Raw genomic sequence first — 23391 nt, 5'->3', positions numbered from 1 at the left:
TCAAATCATAATTAGGCAATTAATCAATCACATTATTCTCTCTTGCCTGTAGAATTAATAAAATATTTTTATTGATATCATTAAGTTAGTTAGCCATATAAATACCTCAGGGTTAGACTCTATGTAGTGGGAAACGGAGGACTGAATAAGTAATGCTACTTCAAAAAGGTATGAAATAACTAAATATATAGGTACATATTTTAATCAGTCATTCTTGAACTTTGTATAATAAAATACCTAAATTGTTTTGTTAATATACCCACACTATTGTAATATACTCCAAATAATAAATATTCAAATTGAATAACCAACAATTTATTTTCTCCTTTTTCTTTAAATTTATTTACTAAAAAGCGTAAATCTGCGGGATAGATATCATTTCTTGGCATTGTTTTGACTTAAAATAATTGTTTTGCTTGCTCACAAACTTTAAGTTGATAAAAGAAGTCCAAAACATCATTATTCCAAGATACAAATAATAAATAAAGCTAACATAAACCAGATCTTTTAAAATTTTCTGATGTGCAGTCAACTGTAATTTGAAAATTTTTCCTTCTTATTTTTTTTCCGCCGAAAAATAGCGCCCTCTAGTCGGGTTCAATTATATCTTAAAACGATTAGTGAGTTCGACCTCTAGGTTATTTAATAGAACTTAATGGTAAAATAACAGTGATGTGCAAGGTTGCCAGGTCTGGTGAAAATTCACCAGATTTGGTGATTTTCTAACCCATTTGGTGATATGGTGAAAACTTTTTTAAAAAGCTTAATATCTGGTGATTTTTTGACCTTATCTATATTATATTTTTTTATTTAAAAAGTACGATTATATGTTTTTTATTCGTTATTAAGAATTGCCTAATATTCATATAATACAAAAAGTCTAATTTTGTAATATAAAATGATCCGCCTCTGTGGTGCTCAACCGGGGATTTCCCGAAGTTTACGCTACTCTTGCAAGTGTTCATGCACTTCCAATAATTTATGTCTTAGTTTTATAAACAAACCAGTTCAGTTAATATCAACATATCAATTTAGCAGTTTTATATTTCTTGTGTCAGCTGTAGAGTTTTAAGTGATTACTGTTCTTCATATTTTGTAGTTTTGTCACGTTTTGTGTTGGTTTGATCATCTACTAAACTAAAATCCCAAAGGTTCTTAGGAACTATTTTTTCAATTTTAATTTGTATTAACAATTTATTAGCATGAGCAAAAATTACTAGGTTTCCAACAAAACAATTTTGTATAACACCCCGCTCGACGAGGGTCGTCTGTCAGGCCAAGTTTAAGACATAAAACGTTAAGTTTTAAATAATCTACATTGTCGGGATTATCAGTACCTTTTATAAAAATGAACACCTACATTTTACATTATATTTTACAAAAAAAAATCGTTTCATTTGTATTCTAATTATTGTTTTATTATGTTTGTTCCAACCCTTCACATTACCGTTCTCGAATGGTTACGCGTATGCGCATGCGCAATATTATGTGCAGCAACACATTTTTCGTTACTGCGCATACTCATAACAATCTGGTGATTTTTAGCAAAATCTGGCAACTTTTTAAGCAATTGTCTAGTGATTTTTAATTTTTTGACCTGGCAACCTTGGTGATGTGGGAGGATGTGGTAAAATAACTCTCTCCCACATCACTGTAAAATAACGGCATCATCCACTCATTATGCAACCAATAATACCATAACCATATGATATAAACAAGTTGACATGTTTGACGTTTTGACGATTAAACCTTAAACGTCAGTCAGATGGACCACAAATCAGTAATATAAAAAGGATATTTAAAAACAATTTGTATTTTGATAGATCTGTTTGTTTTACCATTTCGAATTACAGGTGAGCGATTTTGTATTTAATTTTGAAAATGTGTCAATATTTTCCTTCGTTTTTTAGTGTCTAATACGTTTTGATTTTTGTGAAACTAATATGAAAATATGTGGTCCCAATACGATGAAAACTTATCAAACAATCCCTTTTTTAAAGAAATTCAGGAAAACCACCTTGATATTATCGAAGAATCATCAATACAGCGCTGGATAATTTGCGTGCCTCGAATAGGAACCTTCGAACCATCAGAAATTAGTTCAGATGTAATTTTGGACCATATTATAGTATGTCCCACGAAAGATCCCGAAAAGGAATGTTACACACTAAGCAAAAAACCAATAAGTATAGTAGATAAAATCATTATTACCGATGTTAGCAATCCGACAAATAATGTAAACGTTTTGTTTGTAGAGACGTTTTATAATCGAGATAGTTCGAAATTTATTGTATGGTGTATAGACCACCCACTGTTTTTAAAACGAAATTTTTGCGATTCTCACATTCCTAAACAGTTAAATACTCTACACGACTGTATAGACTTCCTTTGGTGCAACAGTTTAAGTCATAGCATACTTGACTCGATAAAAAACGTCGTTTGTAACTTTAATTGTAATAATGAGCTAGAAATCGAAAGTCTTCAAGCTCAAAAGGAGTTGATAGGTATTTTATTTTCTCAGTGTTTACAGGTTTGTTTTAAAAACGAAGCATTGCGGGAAAAATGTCTGGAAACTAGTCAGTTTGTAGAAAATCTCAAATTAGCTGTAGAAACGTACATGCAGTACTGTTTAGGTAAAAGTTTGATCTTTAGCTTAAACACTTTGAACCACCAGAAAGATAGTTATTTGAATAAGACTATAAGAAACTGCTCAGATGTGCAATATCAAGATTTAGGTATTGCTAACGATTTTTCAGATACAATTCTGGCGGCCAAACGTGAATTTAACCAGATCAATAGCTATTATACAGTTTTAGAAAAGACAAACTGTTTGAAAAAAACGTTAGATATTATTTTTGAGGCTGGCAATAGCATTAGTGGGTTATGTGTTACTTCCGATGACGTTTTACAGTTATTGGTATTCTTGATATTGAAGTTGAACGTCAATAATTGGTTTGCGAATTTAGTTTTTATAAAAGAATTTCAGTTAAGTAGTGAAAGTTCAGACCAAAGATTATTTTGTATTTCATCCTTTGAAGCAGCCTTAGAATTTATCAGTAGTAGTAGGTTTTGGGATATTAAAAATAACGTAAAAAATATAGAGTATGATGAAATTGCAGTTAATTTTTTAGAATCACAAATTAAGTTAGGGGATATTAATAGCGTAAGACTGATTCCTGGATCTGACAACTATGTTAAAAGTATGTGCCATCCGTTGTGTGTTTGTAGTAAATGTAGACTTGTTGTTCAACAACAGAACAATTTTTTAAATTCACTTGTGCCATTCACTGAAATTAGTGACAGTTTACTTGTTCTCGCTACTCGTTTAGAAAAGTGTGAGGTGGTAGAATTTCTTTTAAATAGAGGAGTTCACGTTTACTACACTGATTCTTTTGGAAAGACATGTTTCCATTATGCGGCAGCCAAAGGCCTACAAAATATTTTGTTGCTTTTGATCAGAAAGACTAATGATAATAGAGAGTTTAACGTTAACATAGTAGATCAGGAGAAAAACACTCCTTTACATTTAGCTTGCTTGCACGGTCATGAAAATTGTGTGAAAGCTTTGATTTATTCTTCTCCTGATATTGAGGTTAATATTGGCAATTCTTTTGGAGACACTCCACTGATATTGGCTGCACGATGGGGCTATTTAGATATCGTCAAGGTTTTGTTGGAAAATGGAGCATCAGTTTGTGTTAAGAACAAGAGGAATCAAAATGTGTTAGATGTTGCTTGTAACTTCTATATAATTAAAGTCTGTGAAAAATACTCACAGCAAAAGTCTAAAGTAGCTAAATCTCTTTTAGATTTTAACAGTGTTTCTTCATCAGTACTTGAAGACAGTTGCAAGAACCACGGAGTGCGCCCAAGGAGTACAGACCAATTTAGAAAGGTCGATCTGCTCATTAAATCTATAGAAAACAACGATTTTCCTTTGACAAGCTTTTATTTGGGTTACAACAGCTCACAGGCAATAAAAACAGAACAGACGAACTGTCATCCTTTGTGCATCTGTGACAAATGCAAAAATGAACCTTACGATGATTTAAATCACAAAGAAACCACAATAACATCTATCAATGTAAATATGTGCAATGCAAGTGGTCAAACTCCTCTACATACGGCTGCAAAGTTCGGCAGAACTGAAATATTAAGGCTACTTTTGGATAACGGAGCATTACCAAATGTAAAAACTTTCGAAACTCTCTATACACCTTTGCACCTAGCTTGTATTTATGAACGAGTACAAACAATTAGAGAACTATTGAAATGTGGTGAATGCAATGTTGACGAACAAGATGCCAAAGGCAACACACCTTTGTACTATTCCTGTCAAGCTGGTAATGTCAAAATCACTGAAATACTGTTGACCAGTGGAGCTGATTGTAACAAGAAGAATTATGACGATAAAAGTGCCTTATCGATTAGTGAAGAAAATAGGCATCATGGCGTTTTTAAATTATTAAAAAACAACCTTAGAAATAGTTTGGAAAGGGACAGCACAGAATACAGTAATGTCATAATTTAGATACTTAATCAATTATTTTCTGTTTATCTACTGTGCATTATTTTGCTAATGAAATATTTTGTGTAACCTCTGACCCTTATAGTTTATAGTAATAAATGGGGTAGTGATGTTATGCCATATTACTGTCAATTCATAATTCATATATTTCTTGTCTATCTTGTTAACTAAGCTTCCTAATTTAGAGATTAACATAAAGTCATCTACTTTTTAGGATAATATATAAAAAAATTAATTTGCTCTATTGAGTTTTATATGAATTTATACTTAAACCTATTTATTTGCTTCATTATTTTATTATTCAAGCTTAGATGCATTTTGGGATCAGTTATAGACGAGTACTTAAGCCATTCCCTGAGATTGCGCAGTCATGACATTCGTCACCTTCCAACTCTACGCTTTTCTAAAATGTTTCCCTATATGATATTCTGCAGAAGCTGGTATTTTGTTCTCCTCATCACGTTGCCAAGGTATTCTAATTTTCATATCTTCATTCGTTCGTGACACTGTCCAAGTAAGATATTCTCAGGATTCTTCTGTAAAGCCCTTAAACTTCCACTTTTTTCATCATCGATTTAGTCTACGATTTAGGATTTTTGGACTATTATCGGCAAATCTTCTTCCTTGCCATTAACACAGTGTCATTTGCATACCTTAATATCTCAGTACCTTTTGCATACTTATTTAACATATATGTCAACACTATGTTACATCAGTGATACCTGTTCTTTTCCTCAGGTCTTGGTGCCTTAGTTTGTCTTTTTCTATCATGCCTAGAATCGATCTTTCCATGCGCCTTTGTGCCACTCGCATTTTTAGTGCTGTTTTTTTTTGTGAGCGTGAGAGTTTCTGCTCCGTATGTCAGCATAGAACGAACGTATTGGTCAAATGTCTTCCGTTTTATAGCTATCGGGATCTGGCTCTGAAAGATGTCTCTTAGTGTCGTTAAAATTCACATGTCTGGTTATCCTTGCTTATTCTTTATTCTGATTTGATAACTTTTCTGCCAATTCGACCCCTTGATTTTGGATGGTTAGGTGTTCCCTGGGAATTTCAGTGTATGGCTCATTAAACTTATTTTAGCTTTCGGTGATATCTTCTTAAGTATGTTAAGCGAGTCGTGTAATTCTTGAAGATTTTCCATTTCACAGCATTCCACCATTCAACCAATTTTTCTTTGCTCTCTTATTTTCTTTTGTATTCCTCTGTGAATCTTGACATATCTTCTTTTGCCTACAGTTTTAATGAGCATTCTTTTCTCCATTAAATGAACTATTTCGTCGATAATTCAGTCTTTTTTCCTTTTCTGATTCAATGATTCAATATTTATTAATTAATGTTAATATGTTAACCCTTTGAAGCCCAAGTTTTATTAAGTTAAAAAAAAACAAGATTTTTGTGAAATTTATTTATTTTAGTATATTCTTGAAACAAATTCAGTCAATATAAACAATGCTGATCCTGAAGTATGTCCTGCAGGATGTGGTATTCTCATGATACCAGCTGTAACATAGCGTAACAAAAAACTAATGAGAAATAAAAACCAGGTAGCACTTCTTTCTTCCTATTGTTTTGCATGGAACGTTGCAAAACAATTTTTGTCGTGTTTGAGACAAAGTCCAACATTGCAAGATGAACATTTCCACTGTGTTCTGCTAACATTTGCTGTGGTGCTGCAGTTGGCACATCTCAAAGAAGTAGTTCTTTGGGGCATATGAGCAGACTTTGAATGGCGCAGTTCCAAGGGGATATGCCTTTTAAATTTACTCACAGGTTTTTCTGCTGATGGTCTTCCCCTTTTAAGTTGTTCTGGAGCTCCAATGAGGCCTCTAATCACAGAGAGTCGGAATTCTTTCAAAGACATACTTTTGGATTGGCTTCTAAGCTGAAATAGAATGAATGCGTTTACGACGCAAGTATCCACACAATAAAAAAATATTCTATGCCACCACTTGTGTGATTTACGATTCACCTCATAAAGACTTTTCAGCATGTCAAATTTGTCAACATATCCCATATGTGAGTTGTAGAGCACTACCATTTGTGGACATGAAACCTCATTCAGAGTAGCGTCTTTTTGTCTTCTCTTTACAACTTCGTTTGTTGCTGGATTTTGGTGATTTGCCAAAAGAATCACACTTCTGTGATCCATCCATTTCAACGCAGATAGTCCATCTGTTGAAATACGGTAATCTGAATCTCCTCGATTCATTTGTTTGTCGGTTTTGAACTCTGGTAAATCCTTTTTATTTTTTTGAACGGTTCCACTCCCGTAAATTCCGTCCGACAATAAAGATCTCTGAAGATCAATAGAGTTGAAATAGTTGTCAAAGAACACTCGGTGGTGTTTATTTACTAAGACCCTTGTTAGATCCTGTACGACTCGTTGTCCTAAGTTTTTTTCGATGGAATTTCCCACTTTACCGGTATATATCTGGAACTCGCACATGAATCCGCTCGAATCTGCTCTAACCCATACTTTGTAGCCACGTTTTATAGGTTTATTGGGCATGTACTGTCGGATACTGCTTCGACCTTTGAATCGTATCATAGACTCATCAATCGCTTGAAACTCATGTTGATTCAGTGCTGCAAGAAACGTTTCCTGGAGTTTTGCCAGTAGACTTTGCCACTTTGTAAAGTTTGTCAAATCCGGGATCAGTTTTTTTTGGCTGCACTGTATTATCAACCAGATGTAAATTGCCTAGTAACCAAGCGAATCTGTTACGTGACATAGCAGAACTGATGAAAGGGTCTCGTAATTCATTACGTGACGACCAATAATCTCTGTAACTGGGCATTTTCTTTATACCCATTAATAAATTTACCCCAAGAAATGTTTTGACTTATTCTTCTGTGGTAGGTGTAAATCCATTTCCTCCGCCGTGTTTTTGAACGTGATATAAATTGGTTTGAAAAACAATTAGGTGAATTAGATCCTCAGGAAATAGTTCCAAAAATACATCTGTGGGGCTCTCTGCAGAATTTGGAATGTTTGGGCCTGTAGTTTCAATGAATTTTGTTTGTGTTACATAACTTTCATTTTGGGTCCAAAATATAGAGTTATCTTGCTTTGATAGCCGTACCGATTCCGATTCTTGGTTATTTGGAGTCTTGGTTGTTTCATCTTGATTGTTAATTTGATCTTCAAACACTATGTCCATATTTCCAATATCAAAGGCATCCTCATTATTTGGTCGCCGAAATTCATCAATATCCAATTCATCTCCCAAAACGCTTTCAATATCAGAGACAATTGACTCCTGGTCACTTGGAATTTCATCTAATAAGGCGTCAACCTCGTTTTGGGACATACTTTCCAAATGCCTGAAGCTCCACTTTTGGTTTTGCATATTTGCAGAATTCATATAGCAAGTGCCCTGTGGTCGTGCCAGAATACCACGTAAAAGACAGTGATCTACAAAAAAAATTGAAATGTATTCATGCAAATAACAGTACTTAGTGTGAAACAGACTTCAAAAATATCACTTACCCGCAATATTTTCTAATTTATTATAATCGAATAAACAAATAAACAATTAAAATATGTCGCTCTGTCAACTCTGAACGTCCGCTTCAAATATTTGCTTGACTAATTATGTTATCCAGTCAATGTTATTCAATAAAATCCTTAGAGTATGGAAAATTTTTTACCCTCTCAAAATTTTCCATGCTCTAAGATAAAATCGATTCTAAACTGGTAGATACTTAGAATATAGTATAGGCAACCAATTTTACACTCTGGTATGACTGTATAGCCGCTGCAAAGTTTAAAAGAAATGTTTATAAAGGTGGTCATCTCAGCATACCGACAGTCGTCAAAGGGTAATGATATAATGTTAATGTATAATAATAATTAATATGTTAATGTTATAATGTTAAATGTTATTCCCCTATTATAATTTCTTGAGGACATCTTCCATTGACTGTTTGAATAATTTTAGAGATGTGGTGTCTCCTGTTTAACTCCACATTTTAATTTGATTTGCGTTAAATTAGAAAATTAATTTTAAAATTCTTATTAAAATATACTCAGTGACATTAGAAGTGTTACACCCAGAAGGAATCGTTTCTGGAACTTAATTTTTTGGCAACATGGCACATTTTCATCAATAATGAAACGATAACATTGGCAAGACTTTTTATTGACATGTGATAAAAAAAATTAATAATGTGTTTGGCGACCCCTAGCTGAATACACTCCTGTACACGTCTAGGTATTGACAAAATGAGATTTTTTTTTCTTTTTTGGCTTGGACTATGGTCATTCAGCCAGTCTCAATCAAAAGTAAATGTATTAAAGATATTGCCAATTAGTGAAACTTGGTTATTATAATATTATTACAATTTTTTACTTCTTATTTACCTACTCATTACAGCTAATGTACATACTGTTAAAAAATATAAATATAGTATACTATTTAATGTTTATCAAGAACACATAGTGTATACATTTTACAAATAAAAATATGAATATTAATATTAAAATAAATTCATTCTTTTTTGTATTTTAGTTTTTTTTGTTATGTTTTTTTTTGTCACTACGATAGGATCTCAACCCGGTTCAACCCCGCGGAGGTTTAAATCCTCTTAGTGGTTTTTTCTTTAATTTTTTTTTATTAATTTTTTTTTTATTAAAAATTTTTTTTTATTTACTTTTTTTATTTATTTTTTTTATTTATTTTTTTTTGTTTCATGTTTTTTATTATTTTTTTTATTTATTTTTATTTTTTTAATATTTTTTTTAAACATATTTTACAAATACCTATAACTAATTACAATAATATTTTACTATCCGACAAGAAAGATACCAAACAGTCAAACATTTTCTTTTTATTCAGTGACAGAATAAAGAGAATATTTACAGGGAGTGGGATGTTCTGGTCTATAATTCTTTTAATTAGGTGATTGGTTAGGTGTTTATGCTTTTTGCATTCAAAAAATATGTGGTTTAAGTCACTTTTAACCTCACATTCTTGACAAATATTCGAATCTAATATGTTTATTTTAAATAAATGTGCAGGATAACATGCATGTCCAAATATAATTCTACTGATGGTGGATATGTATTTGCGAGGGAGGGTGAAATTCTTATACCAAGGTTTTTCCGGAATAATCGGTTGTATCAAACTGTATTGTGTTGTTGATATGTTACAGTACCTTTCCCAGTGTGTTTTCCAGCTCTTCATCTGTTCAGTTCTTAAAAAAGCAAAAGCATCTAGAATTCAGGGCTGATATTTGGTTACTGTTCCATGGATGAGGGAATTTTTAGCTAATTGGTCTACATGCTCATTATGTGTAAGTCCTGAATGTGCTTTGATCCACATAAGTTTTGTTTTTGGGGTGTGTTTATTAATTTCAAATAAGATTTTTTTTATTAAAAAAATGTATGGATTAGAAGTACTGCAAGGTAGTTGAGGTGTTTGAATAGCAGTAAGTACAGATAATGAATCAGATAAAATTACTGCGGAATTATAGGATACCAAATTGAAATAAATTAAAGCCTCATATACCGCCGCAGCCTCGGCAGTAAAAATGGAGAAATTTGAGGGCAGTTTAAACAACGAAACGACAAAATGAGAAAGTTTAAACGACAAAATGAGATGATCGATATCTGGTTGTGGCATCTCGTTCCAAGCAACTTGAATTTCATGGATTAACTGTGCCAGAGTCTGTGGAGGATCGTGCAAAGTGGACAGTCTCCTCCCCATCATATCCCACACATATTCGATAGAATTTAAACCCAGCGAACGGGGTAGCCACGGCAAAAAATTAACGCCAGCTTCTTGGAAATAGTCCATAGTTTGACGAGCAATATAGGGACGTGCGTTGTCTTCCTGAAAAAGGGCGTTTTGACGGCCGTCTAGATAAGGCAGTAATCTGGTTTGTAAGATGTCATCAACATAACGCGCATCTGTCATACTGCCTAGAATAAACAAAAGTGGTGATCGGCTACCATATGCATTAACCCCCCAAACCATTACTCCAACTGTCCTGTGCAGATGCCTCTCAACAGCAAACCCGATATCTCGTCGACTTATCATCTTACGACCATCATGCATCTTCTTCTTCAAGTGCCGTCTCCTAATCGGAGGTTGGATATCATCATCACTATCTTTACTCTATCCACCGCTGCTCTAAAGAGTTCTATAGAACTGCATCTAAACCAGTCCCTTAAATTCTTTAACCATGACACTCTCCTTCTTCCTATACTCCTTCCGCCTCTTATCTTTCCCTGTATTATCAGTCTTAGCATTTCATATCGCGGTCCCCTCATTACGTGTCCCAGATATTGTAACTTTCTTATTTTTATTGTGTTTATTATTTCGCATTCTTTACCCATTTCTCGCAGTACTTCCGTGTTCGTTTTCCTCTGTGTCCATGCTATTCTAAGCATTCTTCTGTAACACCACATTTCAAATGACTGTAGCTTATTTATGTGTTCTTGCTTTAATGTCCAGCTTTCAAGTCCATATTGTAGTATCGAGAACACGTAGCATCTCAAAGCTCTTGCTCTCAGTTCTAAACTAAGGTCTTTGTTGCAGAGAACTGTTTTCATCTTCACAAACGCATTTCTTGCTATTTCTATCCTGGTCCTTATTTCTGTTGTTTGATCATTTTTCTCTGAAATCCAGGTTCCTAGGTATTTGTATTTATCAACCCTTTCTATCGGCACATTTCCCAAATGTATGCTTGTTTGTATGTTTGTTTTCTTAGTTATTATCATGTATTTGGTCTTTTTTATATTAATTTTTAGTCCATATTCTTTACAGAAATTGTTTGTTTTGTTCAGTAGTAGTTGGAGTTGTTCAGCAGAGCTTGCTATAATCACGGTGTCATCTGCATATCTTATGTTGTTAATAGATCTTCCGTTAATTATTATTCCTTCACTTTGAGATAGCAATGCTTCTTCAAAAATGGCTTCACTATATGCATTAAAGAGTAATGGAGACATAATACATCCCTGCCGAACTCCTCTCCTGATTTCAATTTCTGGACTGGGTTCGTTATCTATTACAATTTGTGCTCTTTGATTCCAGTAAAGGTTTGTTATTATTCGTAAGTCCCTTTTGTCTATGCTTTTTGTCTTTAGAATTTGGACTAATTTTTCATGTCTTACTTTGTCAAAAGCCTTCTCAAAATCAACGTAACAAACATGCACATCCACATTCATGTCCATGCATCTTTGAGCTAACACATTAAAAGCAAATAACGCCTCTCTGGTTCCTAGTCCGTTTCTGAACCCAAACTGACTATCATCTATTCCTTCTTCTAGTTTTTTGTTTATACGACCATGTATTATTTTCAAGAATAATTTGAGAATGTGACTTATTAATGATATTGTTCTGTATTCACTGCAATCTTTAGCGTTTGTATTTTTAGGGATAGCACAAAAGGTTGAGAGTAACCATTGCTTTGGTATGTTTCCTGTTTTGTACACTGTGTTAAACAAGTCTACGATAATGTCTAAGGTTTCATCATTTATACATTTTAAGCTTCATACTGGGATTTGGTCTGGACCTACTGCTTTACCATTTTTGCTGTTTTTTAATGCCGATTTAATTTCTTCTTTTAATATCTTCAAAACCGTATCATCTTCTACGTCGACTTCCATCTGCTCTGTTCTATTGTCTTTGAACAATTCATTTATGTATTCTGTCCATCTCTTTAATTTTTCGTTAGTACTCAACACAAGTTTCCCATCTGTATCTTTTAGTATTCCCGGTTTTCTTTTTCTGTTGATCTGCGTTAATTCCTTAATTTTTTTATGTGTGTTAAAATTATCATGTCTTTTCTGGTGTTCTTCTATTTCTGCGCATTGTTCTTTTAACCACTGTTCTTTAGCCTGTTTAATTTTGGATTTTATTTGTTTATCCACATTTTTGTACATCTGATTATCTTTGTTTTTATGCTGACGTCTTTCTTCCATTAAATCTAAGATTTCCTCCGTCATCCATTGTTTCTTTTTGTATCTGATTGGTGTAAGAATTTCTTTTTGACATTTATCTATTTCTGTCTTTATTAATAACCATTTTGTCTCTGTTTCAGTATTTTGTTGGATTTGTTCTTTAACATTCATTAAACGGTTATTAATTTCATCTGTCAGGCGTTGTTTTATGAGTGGGTTTCTTAGTTTACTTGTATCGATTTTTACATCTGTTGTTCTGCGTTTTATTATTTTCATTTTGAGCCTAATTTTGGTCACTACTGGATTGTGATCTGATCCTATGTCGGCACCTGGATAGGTTTTTGAAGATATAATTGCGTTCTTGTATCTTTGTCTAATCATTGATGGATTCGACCGTTACTTGATGGAAGTTCATTTTATCTAACAATAAAAAACTGAAAACGTTTGTTTTCTATACTTCCACAAAATTTATTATATCTAAGTGACTACAGCTGTTTCGGCGGAGTGCCTTTCTCAAGTAATATAGTTTACAATGTGTTTGCCTTTTTAATCTTCAACTGAAGAGGTTGAGGAGTGGGGAGCTGTTTGTCTCGAGTTGGTCATTCAGAATTATATCTGTATTTTTCAGTTTATTAATTTCCATAGATTCTAAAAAAGATAGCTTAAGGCCTTTATTTTGAATATGTAGAATTTTAAACTCTTCATTGAAAGAATGATTATGATCTAGAAGGTGAAGTGCGTATGTAGAAGTGTCTGTTTTTCTATTGTTGAATGCCCTTTTGTGTTCTGCTATCCGTTTGTCAAAAGTTCTGCCAGTTTGACCGATGTACGTTTTCGGACAGTCACCACAAGTTAGTTTGTACACACCACTCTGTAGTTGCTTTCTCTTTCGGCTTTTATTGTTCTTAATATATTTGCTTAAGTTGTTGTTAGTTCTGAAAGCTGGTGTTATTCCTTTCTTTTTTATGTATCTGGCTATTGTTGTTGTTATCTTGCCAGTATATGTGAGAGAGCAGAAGGTACTGGGTTCTTTCTGTGGTGGTGGATACACTAATTTCAGGGCTTTCTTATGGAGTTTTTGGTTTAAAATTTTGTTAACTGTTTGTTCGTTATAGCCGTTGTTTACTGCTATTTGTCTAATCAATACATAATCTATTTGGTTTCTTACAATTCTCCCTTCTTGATCTGCTGGTGACTTCCAGGTATATAGTCTTCTCTTTGGCATTTTAAACAATGTATTAGTTATGACAAAATTATTGTTTTGGCAAAATTCGATAAGCCTGTCACCTCTTTCGTTTCTGTTGCCCAGACCATATCCTCCTGTACATTCTTCTACTTTTTCGTCTCCAACCTTTGCGTTAAAATCTCCCATTATATTGTAACATCCTGCGTTTTAATGGATTTTAAAATATTATCTAGTTCTTCGTAGAAAGTTTCAATATCGCTCTCTGGTTTTTCCGCAGTTGGAGCATAAACTTGTATTATGTTTAATTTGGGTTTATTCTGATTTAATTGTAAGAGGATAATTCTGTTGGAGTATGGAATGAAATTGACTACAGCTTTATCCATGTGTTTGTTTAGTATTATCCCGACACCATATCTGTGTGAACCGTCTTGACTTCCTGAATAGTATATTGTTTTATTGTTGATTTTCATCTTTCCTGAGTCGGGCCATTGGACATCGCTGATTCCTAAAATGTCTACATTCAGCCTTTCCATTTCATTAACGGCATTATGTACTTTTCCAGCTTGATGTAGACTTCTAACATTCCACGTCGCTACTTTGCAAGGTTTTCGCATGTTGACGACCGGGGAGGCCTTGCAGTCTTGTGAGTTTCCTCCTCTGCCGGATCTTGTTTTCCGAGTTTCATGATCAGTAGAGTGTTTGGTTATGTTGTTAGTCATGATGATTAACTAGGGATGCTCTATGAGCCTTTAATGCATTGGTTTCCCGTTGCCTTATGCATCTCCACGCCGTTGACCATGCCTGGTTCGTCCGCCTTTAGAAATGATTTCTCATTTCTAGGACAAGAAGGTGCCCTTCCACTTACCGACTCTTCCACCCGAAGCTGTTGGTCAGTAAGTGGGGGATTGCTTATACCGGCAATCACTCGGACGTCAGCGCCTCGTTTGTTATCTAGCAGGATGTACCGGATGATCATGATCGAGGTCATCTCACGGGCAGGTGAGGTTGACATTTGAATAGGAGAGGCTATGTATTGCGCATCACTATCCCTTACATCCCTTACATACCTAAACCAAATCGCGATTCATCGCTGAATGCTGCATTATGCCATTCTGTCACCCAATGCTACCGTTATCTGCACCAATTCAAACGTTGAGGACAGTGGTCCGCAGTCTCACTCGTGAACAAAAGGAAGCACTCGTGGTGGGCGGAATGCAATCAGTCCAAAGGCTCAAATGTTACGGTATAGGGTACGGCTAGTAACAGGTCTACCTTCTACTCCAAACCATTGGTCAGCTATTTGACTCGTAGTAGCAAAACGGTCTCTCAGACTCTTCAGTCTAAGGCTACGGCTCCACGGGCGGGAAATTGACGCTAGCAGTAGCAGTAAAATGAACTTAAGGTTCCGTGGAACGGAATGGGAATAGCCGAACTGAACCGACTACGCACAAGTCCTGTAGTCGGTACAGTTCGGCTATCCCTATTCCGTTCCGCGGAACCTTAAGTTCATTTTACTGCTACTGCTAGCGTCAATTTCCAGCCCGTGGAGCCGTAGCCTAAAGCGCCTATCTTGACGCCCTGTGGTACGCCTCGGTTGACCAGTTGGTCTTCTTCGTGTTCCTCTACCTTCGTTTGTCCACACACGACATACTCGCATAACTGTCATTGCCGTACAATTAACACGACGGCCAATTTCGCGATACGACAAACCCATATCTTTAAGGCAATAATTCTACCCCTGTCAAAATCGCTAAAATTGTGGTAATTTTGGTGTCTTCGAACTCGAGGCATATTCTTGCACTGAATACAATTAGACTGAGGAATCATATCTAAAAATATCTGTACTAACCGGTCTTTATAAATTGGTCTTTTCACAAAAAAAAATTAAAAATAAAATTTTATTTTTACAAAAACTATAAAAGATAAAACATTGATATTGTTATCATAGCATGCCATAAATATAGTCATTGTGCTGCCAAAAAATTAAGTTCAAGGAATGATTTCTTCTGGGTGTAACATTTCTAATGTCACTGAGTATATTAAAGTTAAAAATGTAATCAAAATATTGAAATACTTGGAAATTTGTACTTATTTTTGTTTTCCATTTGTTTTTAAGAATGTTTTCAATATTAAATTGGATCTAAAAGTCATGATAAATGTTAACCTTTTATGACTCATGTATTTCATTTGGATTTTAATCGATTTTTAGTCAATTAATTTTTTAATGAGCTTTAATGAACTGATTATTTAGTATCGGTTAATATTCTTTATATATTTGCTCAGACGATATCTTCAATACAACAAATTGTCTTCTTTTTAAAGCATGATTTTTTCACGCCGTATGTTTGTTCTTAACATTCTTATTCGTATAAGTGAGAGACTGATATCACGATTATTAAACCTTGCCTACCTATCTGCACTTCTAGCTCTATCTCATAGTGTCTTACCATCGATTTTTTGAAGGGTTTCCATTTCTGCTTTTTCTATCATTCTTTTTGTCGCCTTGCTGTATCAGGTCGTATTTCTGCAGCGTATGTCATTATTGGTCTGCTGACTGTTTTGTAACTTCTGCCTTTCATTCCTTTTCCCATATTTTTATTTCTCCATATTGTTTCATTCAAGTAACCTGCGGCTTTGTTTGCTCTATTCACTTGACCTTCCATTTCTGTTTCGAGCTTTGCGTAGCTATAGATAGTGTGATGCCTAGATATTTAACCTCCATCACTTGTTCTATTATCTGACCCTCCAGCTCTAATTTACATCTTAGTAGATAGATCCGTCGGCTCCCCCCCCTGCAGAATTGGAAATGGGGCCCCCTTTAAAAAATTACTAAATGCGACATGTATAACAAAAACTTACAGTCCGTCTAATTTACTTACCGTTGCACGTCATTATCTACGCCAGAGATCTAAGTTGACATAGTTGCCAAAGTATAAAAAAAATCCTAAATCCATTTTAAATCAAATAGATCACATAATAGGGAACTTGCACATTTTTTTTATTACATAATAATGATCAGTTTTGTATAAAAATGAGATTTCCAAAATTTCACGCTTCAAAAACTCATAATAACTTAGAAGTACAAATTTAAAGTCTTCTTTATCTTAAAATAGTTCAAACGACCCGTGACGTCACAGAGTTTGTTTATGTGGTTCAGTTTATGGTTATATTTACGTATATTCTTCTTCTTCTTTAGTTTATTGATAGAATAAAGGAAAAATATTTGAATGCTATGCTGGAACAACGTTGTAACCGCCAATAGTTTCAAATGTGGGTACTCCATAGAAAAACGTACTGCATGAGCAAAATAATGTACTGTCGACTGTGGTGAATATTATGAGACTTTACTTTATGCATCCTTTAGTCTATAATATTATGCTAATAAAAGATTCCTTTTTTGAATATGATCAATTATAACGCGTTTTCCTCAAGGTGTCGACAAAATCTGATTTGGCGTTTACGACGTTGTTCCAGCATAGCATTCATTTATATTCTAATGACTTTTATCGTATGTCACTGTAATAAAATATACCAGTTTGTTGAGATTGCAGTTTGATACAGTTTTTGAAGTGAAGGAAAGAAGGTTTACTATTGAAAATAAAACCATTTTGTAAAAGTACAAATTTTCTATGAATAGTTCAAACGATCAAAAAATTTGTAACGTCACATAACTGTATTTTCTACTGACGTTTATAATGTCTAATCCAAAATTATATATACAAATTGGTGTAGAATGTAAAAATACAACCCAGTGACGTCACGTGTTTTGGGGTGGCTGGTATAAGTTGAACTTTTAGTCGTCTTTAGGGGCCAAAGGAAAGACAAACAAAACTTTTTTATTTTTGATACAGGTTCTAAATTATATTCTGTTGTGATTTATACCATTTTTTTCGAATTTAAAATTTTATGCAAGTTCCCTATTATTGTAAACGTGGATTATACAACAAAACAAATTAATATTCAATGTTAATAAATAAAAACTTTAGAAATAGAGAACAAGAATTAAGTTATAATCTTACGTTAAAGTAAATAATAAAAACAGTAAATATAATAAAACACATACTTATATAGTATTTTTACTACAAAAACGTTATTACGTAGGTCAAAATTTTTGACGTAAGAGAACTGTCAAAACATTAGAATGTGACTTTTCTTTATTGCCATGTTTATTAATAAACATGGCAATAATGAAAAGTCACATTCTAATGTTTTGACAGTTCTCTTACGTCAAAAATTTTGACCTACGTAATAACGTTTTTGTAGTAAAAATACTATAGTAAAGAATATAAACAAATATGAAGTGTCATCACCTCAACTGTCAAATAAATGTTACCAATTTATTCTAAAATGTCACCTTCCTTCGATTATAGTTACAGTGTGTTCCGAGCAAATGTGCTTCATAAAAACGGTTTATAATCCATTTATACAAATTAAATGAAACATATTATTGTGTATTTCTTTAGGTTAACATTAATAGAAATCTTCAAATATTATTTTTACGCGTATATAATAAAATATGTCTAGTGGCTGTACAGTATACTAGGCAAAATGATTCTAAAAAAGAACACACCTACCGCCTAAATATTTCGTGTTGGTATCATGTGATCACAGGCTACGACGCGGATGACGTGCACGGTAAGTAAATTAGACGAAGTATATATGTATGTGTTATAGCACAGTAAATGAACGTGAAATACGGCGATACCGTGTAATTTTCAATTCCACCACCGAAGTGATCCAGTCAATACTTTTCGAATTATTTACGAATGAAAATGTTCAACATTGTTCAACAAAAAACCACGTTTTCAGACGGTTTTTCGCTAAGAACTCAAAAAGTAAGTATTCGTAAGTAAGTAGCAAAAATGTAGCTTATACAAAAATGAAGTCTATCGACCAAGTAAATGCAAATTTGTAGCTCATGAAAAATTGTTTTTATTCTTCAAATTCCAAATCGAATATTTCAATGTGAAATATCCAAAAAATTAAGCAATTTTCGTGGAAAACTCATTAAAACTTTTTTAAAGTGTTTAATAAAAGTTTTAGGTATTTTTACTTTTTATAAAAATTTCTATCATCAAAACTAAGCGAGTTACGCTCAAAATACAGTTAAAGTCTTTTTTGGTAAAAAAATGTGAAAATCTCCCCCTATTTTGCACCCCAAATGAAACTAATCATTACCGCTTTACAAATTACTTAACTTTTTTTTATACCTGTAAGTTTCACCTGTTTGAAAGGACTCTAACGAGTCACTAATTATCAGTACATACATGCAAATTTTGAAATATCTTGACCAATTTTTGTCTTACAGAAAAACAAAGTAAATACAAAATATTTATAAAATCAAGACATACCTTTCTTTACTCTTCGAGATTTTTCGTATCACTCATACTCAAGGGCGGATCCAAGACCGATTTTCGGGGAGGGGGGCATGGACTTTTTTTATGATACATGCATAGCTTAGGTTACCTCACACTTTACCTCGTTCAGCACAAAGCTAAAAACATTTTTCTCGTAGCAAGCGGGATATGTGTTTGAAACTAAAATCATTTGAACTGCAAATGTTTAAATTTATATTATTTTAAATTCTCGAGGGAGCTCTCTGGATAGGCCCTTACTAATATTTTTAAGTTAATTTGAAAAAAGGCATTTTTCTAAAATAAAAAACTTATTTAAACATAAAACCAATTTTTTTTAAAAGAAGAACTTCGAACTTATGGGGAGATCTTTACGTTTTTTAGCAAAAAAGGGGCCAACTTTTTTTTGAGCGTAACTCTCTTAGTTTTGATGCTAGAAGTTTGCTTTAAAATGCTATAAAAATAAAAATAAAGCACTCTTTTAAATATTAAAAAAAGTTTCAATGAGTTTTCCCAAAAAGTGCTTCGTTTGTTGGTTATTTCACGTTGAAGTATTCGATTTGAAATTGAACGAATGAGAACAATTTTTCATGAGCTACAACTTTCCTTTTACTGTGTCGATAGACTTCATGAATGTACCTACACCTTTTTTTTTTGTTTTTTTATAAGCTACATTTGCTAAAAATATTTTTTCGATAATTTTTCAATAATATTTAATTCGTGTTTTTTTTTGTTTAAAAGTCGCAAAACATTTTCACTCGCAAGTCACTTAAAAAGTCTTGACTTAGATAAAGAAGCTCTATAGAGCAAAAGTTGCTTATAATTAGTCAATTTATACATTTCCGGACTTACTTTAAACGTATATTTTTCACCCCCGAGAAGGGGTGACTTTCATCCTCCAAGTAAAAGCAACCAACGGCACAACTCCAACTTTGAAGTGGAGGATAAGTAGAATCTAAATCCAAATTGCCAAGCAAATACGCTGTGACGCTGATAATTATACTCCAAAACGGTAATTTACTGGGCTATTAGTATATTCATGCACTGTTTATGACAACTTACATTTTTCATCTTTATTGGTATAGAAAATAGAAAGAAAATTAATAAACGTCTACATTATTACATAGTATTATTCTATGAGATGAATAACTTTGTTCGTACAGTACTATCAGCGAATATGTCTACAATTTTATTAATACATACAATATATATACATACGATACATTGTATCTATCTGATGGACAACTTCATTTTCAATACTCATCATTCTCTTTGCCTTATCTCTATGCGGGGTCGGCTTCCCTAATTGCATTTCTCCACACAATTCTATCTTGGGTCATATCAATGTTAATCCCCTTTACCAACATGTCCTGCCTTATCGTCTCCCCCCAGGTCTTCTTTGGTCTTCCTCTTCTACTCCTTCCAGGAATCTGCACTTCAGCTATTCTTCGTATTGGGTGACTAACGTCTCGACGTTGAATATGACCAAACCATCTTAACCTATGCTCTCTCATTTTGGCATCAATTGGTGCCACACCTAGACTTCCCCTAATATACTCATTTCTAATTTTATCCTTCTTTGTCACTCCACTCATCCATCTAAGCATTCTCATTTCCGCCACATGCATTCGTTGTTCCTCTTTCTTTTTCACTGCCCAACATTCAGTTCCGTACATCATAGCCGGTCTTATGGCTGTTTTATAGGATTTTCCCTTCAGCTTCATAGGAATTTTTCTGTCACACAACACCCCACTCGCTTTTTTCCACTTCATCCATCCAGCCCTAATTCTACTGCATGCATCTCCATCTATTTTTCCATTACTCTGTAATACCGATCCTAGGTACTTAAAACTATTGCTTTTCACAATCATTTCACCATCCAAAGATACCATTTTATTTGTAGGAACTCCATCTTTAAATGAACATTCCAAATACTCTGTTTTTGTTCTACTAAGTTTTAAACCTTTTTCCTCCAGAGCTTGTCTCCTTTTTCCACCAGAGCTTGAAAACTTCATTTTCAATACTGTATTGCTTAAAAAACGTTGCGTATGTATGCGCAAAATAATATAACAATAACACATTTTTAAGTACATTTATTAGACGACAAGATGGGGCCCCTGACATATTGTGTCCCCTGCAAGTTTCATGCTGCGGGGGCCTCTGTTACGCCCCTGGCTGTTGTAACCATGTGTTGGTCTTTTTTGGAGAAATTAACATGTTAAATTTTCTAGCGATTGTATTAAATTGGTGCAGCTTACGTTGTAAATCATTTTTACTTTAAGAGATTAGTATTACGTCGTCTGCATAGCAGATTATTTTAAGTTGTTTTTCTCCCATTTGGTATCCTTTTTAATTGAATCGTTTATTTCAGAAACCACCTAAGTGCGCTTTTTTCAACTTTAGGAAAACTAAAAAAAAAACTGTTTTACAACTTAAGTATTCGCGGTGTTCAATAAGTACTTGGAAGGGATACGTGAAACGATCGTGCGCGAATAGCGGAGAAATATTGCAACTTTCTTAAATAATTCATATTGTCAATTGAAATTGTCAAATTGACGTACATTTCATATCTATTGTCATTGAAGAAGAAAAATTATATGTTGCTCCACAATATTGATATGATATGCAATTATTATAATAAAGGTAAATTTAATTAATTGTCTTTTGCTTGCAGTACTGTATGTTAATAACTAATTTTATTTACTGCATACAATTGTTTACGTTTTAATAACATAACCTGAATCTTATTTTCTCTTCTTATTATTTTTTTGGGCTATGGCCTTGACAATTATCCGGTTACCAGGACTAATATAATCGGCCAATATAATTAAAAGTGCGAATAAAGTTGCAGAGCTCAGAAATAGGTGTGGCCTTGCCGAACTTGCACGGTCTCAATAGGTCTAGTATCCTTCAAATATTTTTTTTACCAAATCAAAAACATGGTATTGGGATGATCTATTTTTTTAAAATTGTTTTTGTCTTTAAATTTTTGAGTTATAAATTTTTGAGAAATTTTCACTTAGGTGGTTTCTGCAATAAATGAGTGTATAATCACTATTGAAATTAAGTCAAACCATTAATTTTTTGGAGTGTTCTAACTAGGCCTAAATCGAAAAATATTAAGTAGTGGCGTAAGTTTTGCATATGTAGCCGCACTAGTAACTAAAGTGCAACCATGTCCTTCTTAAAAATTTTAATATAATTCCAAAATTAAAGGCATTGAATTATTTTCGCAAAAAATTGAAGCGAACCTACAAACTCAGTTTTTTGTGCTCTTTTCAAATATGCAAACGGTTTTTGAAAATTTCAATATACAGGGTGATATTTCAAGGCCACAATTATTTTATATTTTTTGTTAATCGGACCTGGATTTTTCTTGTGATTAGGGTCGTTTGGGTTCTTAATGAGACGTACATATGTGTACCAAATATCAAAAAAATATACAAGGTGGTTCTAAAGTTATGGATCCAGTAAGAAATGGGAAAAATCGATAAAACACCCTCCTGTAACTCGGTTATAAAAATCGGTGGGGCAATAAATGTAACATATCTAGAACCGCCTCAGTGACCTCTATTCACTATTCAAGAATTTCCGTTTCCTAGTGAAACACCCCGTACAATGTAATAATAAACAATAAAATAACGTCTAATTTAGTGAAGGCTACGCCAACCGTCGTGAGTGAAATTTACCGCAGAAAGAACCTAAGCGATGGCGCTTGGGTTCTTTCTGAAATAAACGGATTATTTTCAAGGCTGCCAAATAGCATTCTTGATATGGAACATAGGTTTTATCTGCACTAAAAGATATATTTACCTTTAAATTGTACAGTACCACCAAAACATATTTTTTGATATTTTGTCACTTTCTGTCAGGTGCTTTCTGAAATAAACGATTCAATTCTTACTTTTTTATTATTTCATCCAAGGTTGAACAATAGATAACTCAGGGAATCCCCTATCTTATCCCAATGCCAGTTTCAATTGGGTGAGTTATTTTTCTCTTCTACTTTTACTTTTATTGTGTTGTTCTCGTGTAGCGTATAAATAATGCTGGTATTATATAAAATCTCTCTATAGGTACACATTAGGTAGTTTTAATTTAAAATCAAAGCCAATTGTTTGTATAAAATGAATAAAATATAAACTATAACGATGCACACCATGACAAATAACATGTTTTAGAAATGTTTTGCCGTGAAGCAATTAATGTAAACTTACAACAAAAGGAAACAGTACTTAGCTACATTTTAAACGGGGCTTACTTAAGCTAGTCATAAAAAAAGCAAACGGGACAGTTCCAACATTAGTTTTGTTTGCATTCCTTAAATTGAATATTGTTAAAATTCATTGTAGATTTTTTGTTATTTGTTATATGTTTGATCTTGTAATTATTTAATAAAGTTTTTGAAATATCA

At 33.4% G+C, this 23391-nt stretch overlaps 1 protein-coding gene across 2 annotated transcripts; it reads left to right on the top strand.

Moving 5' to 3' along the window:
- Positions 1-1680: 1680 nt before the first annotated feature.
- Positions 1681-23391, top strand: LOC126887321 (ankyrin repeat domain-containing protein 27-like). 2 transcript variants are annotated; one of them, XR_007699014.1, is made up of 3 exons: positions 1681-1853; positions 1911-5874; positions 8353-23391. XR_007699014.1 is itself a non-coding variant. In XM_050654768.1 (2 exons), the coding sequence occupies exon 2, from the start codon at positions 1952-1954 to the stop codon at positions 4529-4531; it is 2580 nt and encodes an 859-aa protein (XP_050510725.1). In that variant the 5' UTR covers positions 1681-1853; positions 1911-1951; the 3' UTR covers positions 4532-23391. The 2 variants fall into 2 exon arrangements, 1 of the variants encoding a protein (XP_050510725.1); XM_050654768.1 differs by having other exon boundaries at positions 1911-23391.

Source organism: Diabrotica virgifera, chromosome 6 (genome assembly GCF_917563875.1).
Source record: "Diabrotica virgifera virgifera chromosome 6, PGI_DIABVI_V3a".
In the NCBI taxonomy this organism is placed as follows: Eukaryota; Metazoa; Arthropoda; class Insecta; order Coleoptera; family Chrysomelidae; genus Diabrotica; species Diabrotica virgifera.
Note: the sequence above shows the minus strand (reverse complement) of the source record. Positions and strands in the feature narration are given on the sequence as shown.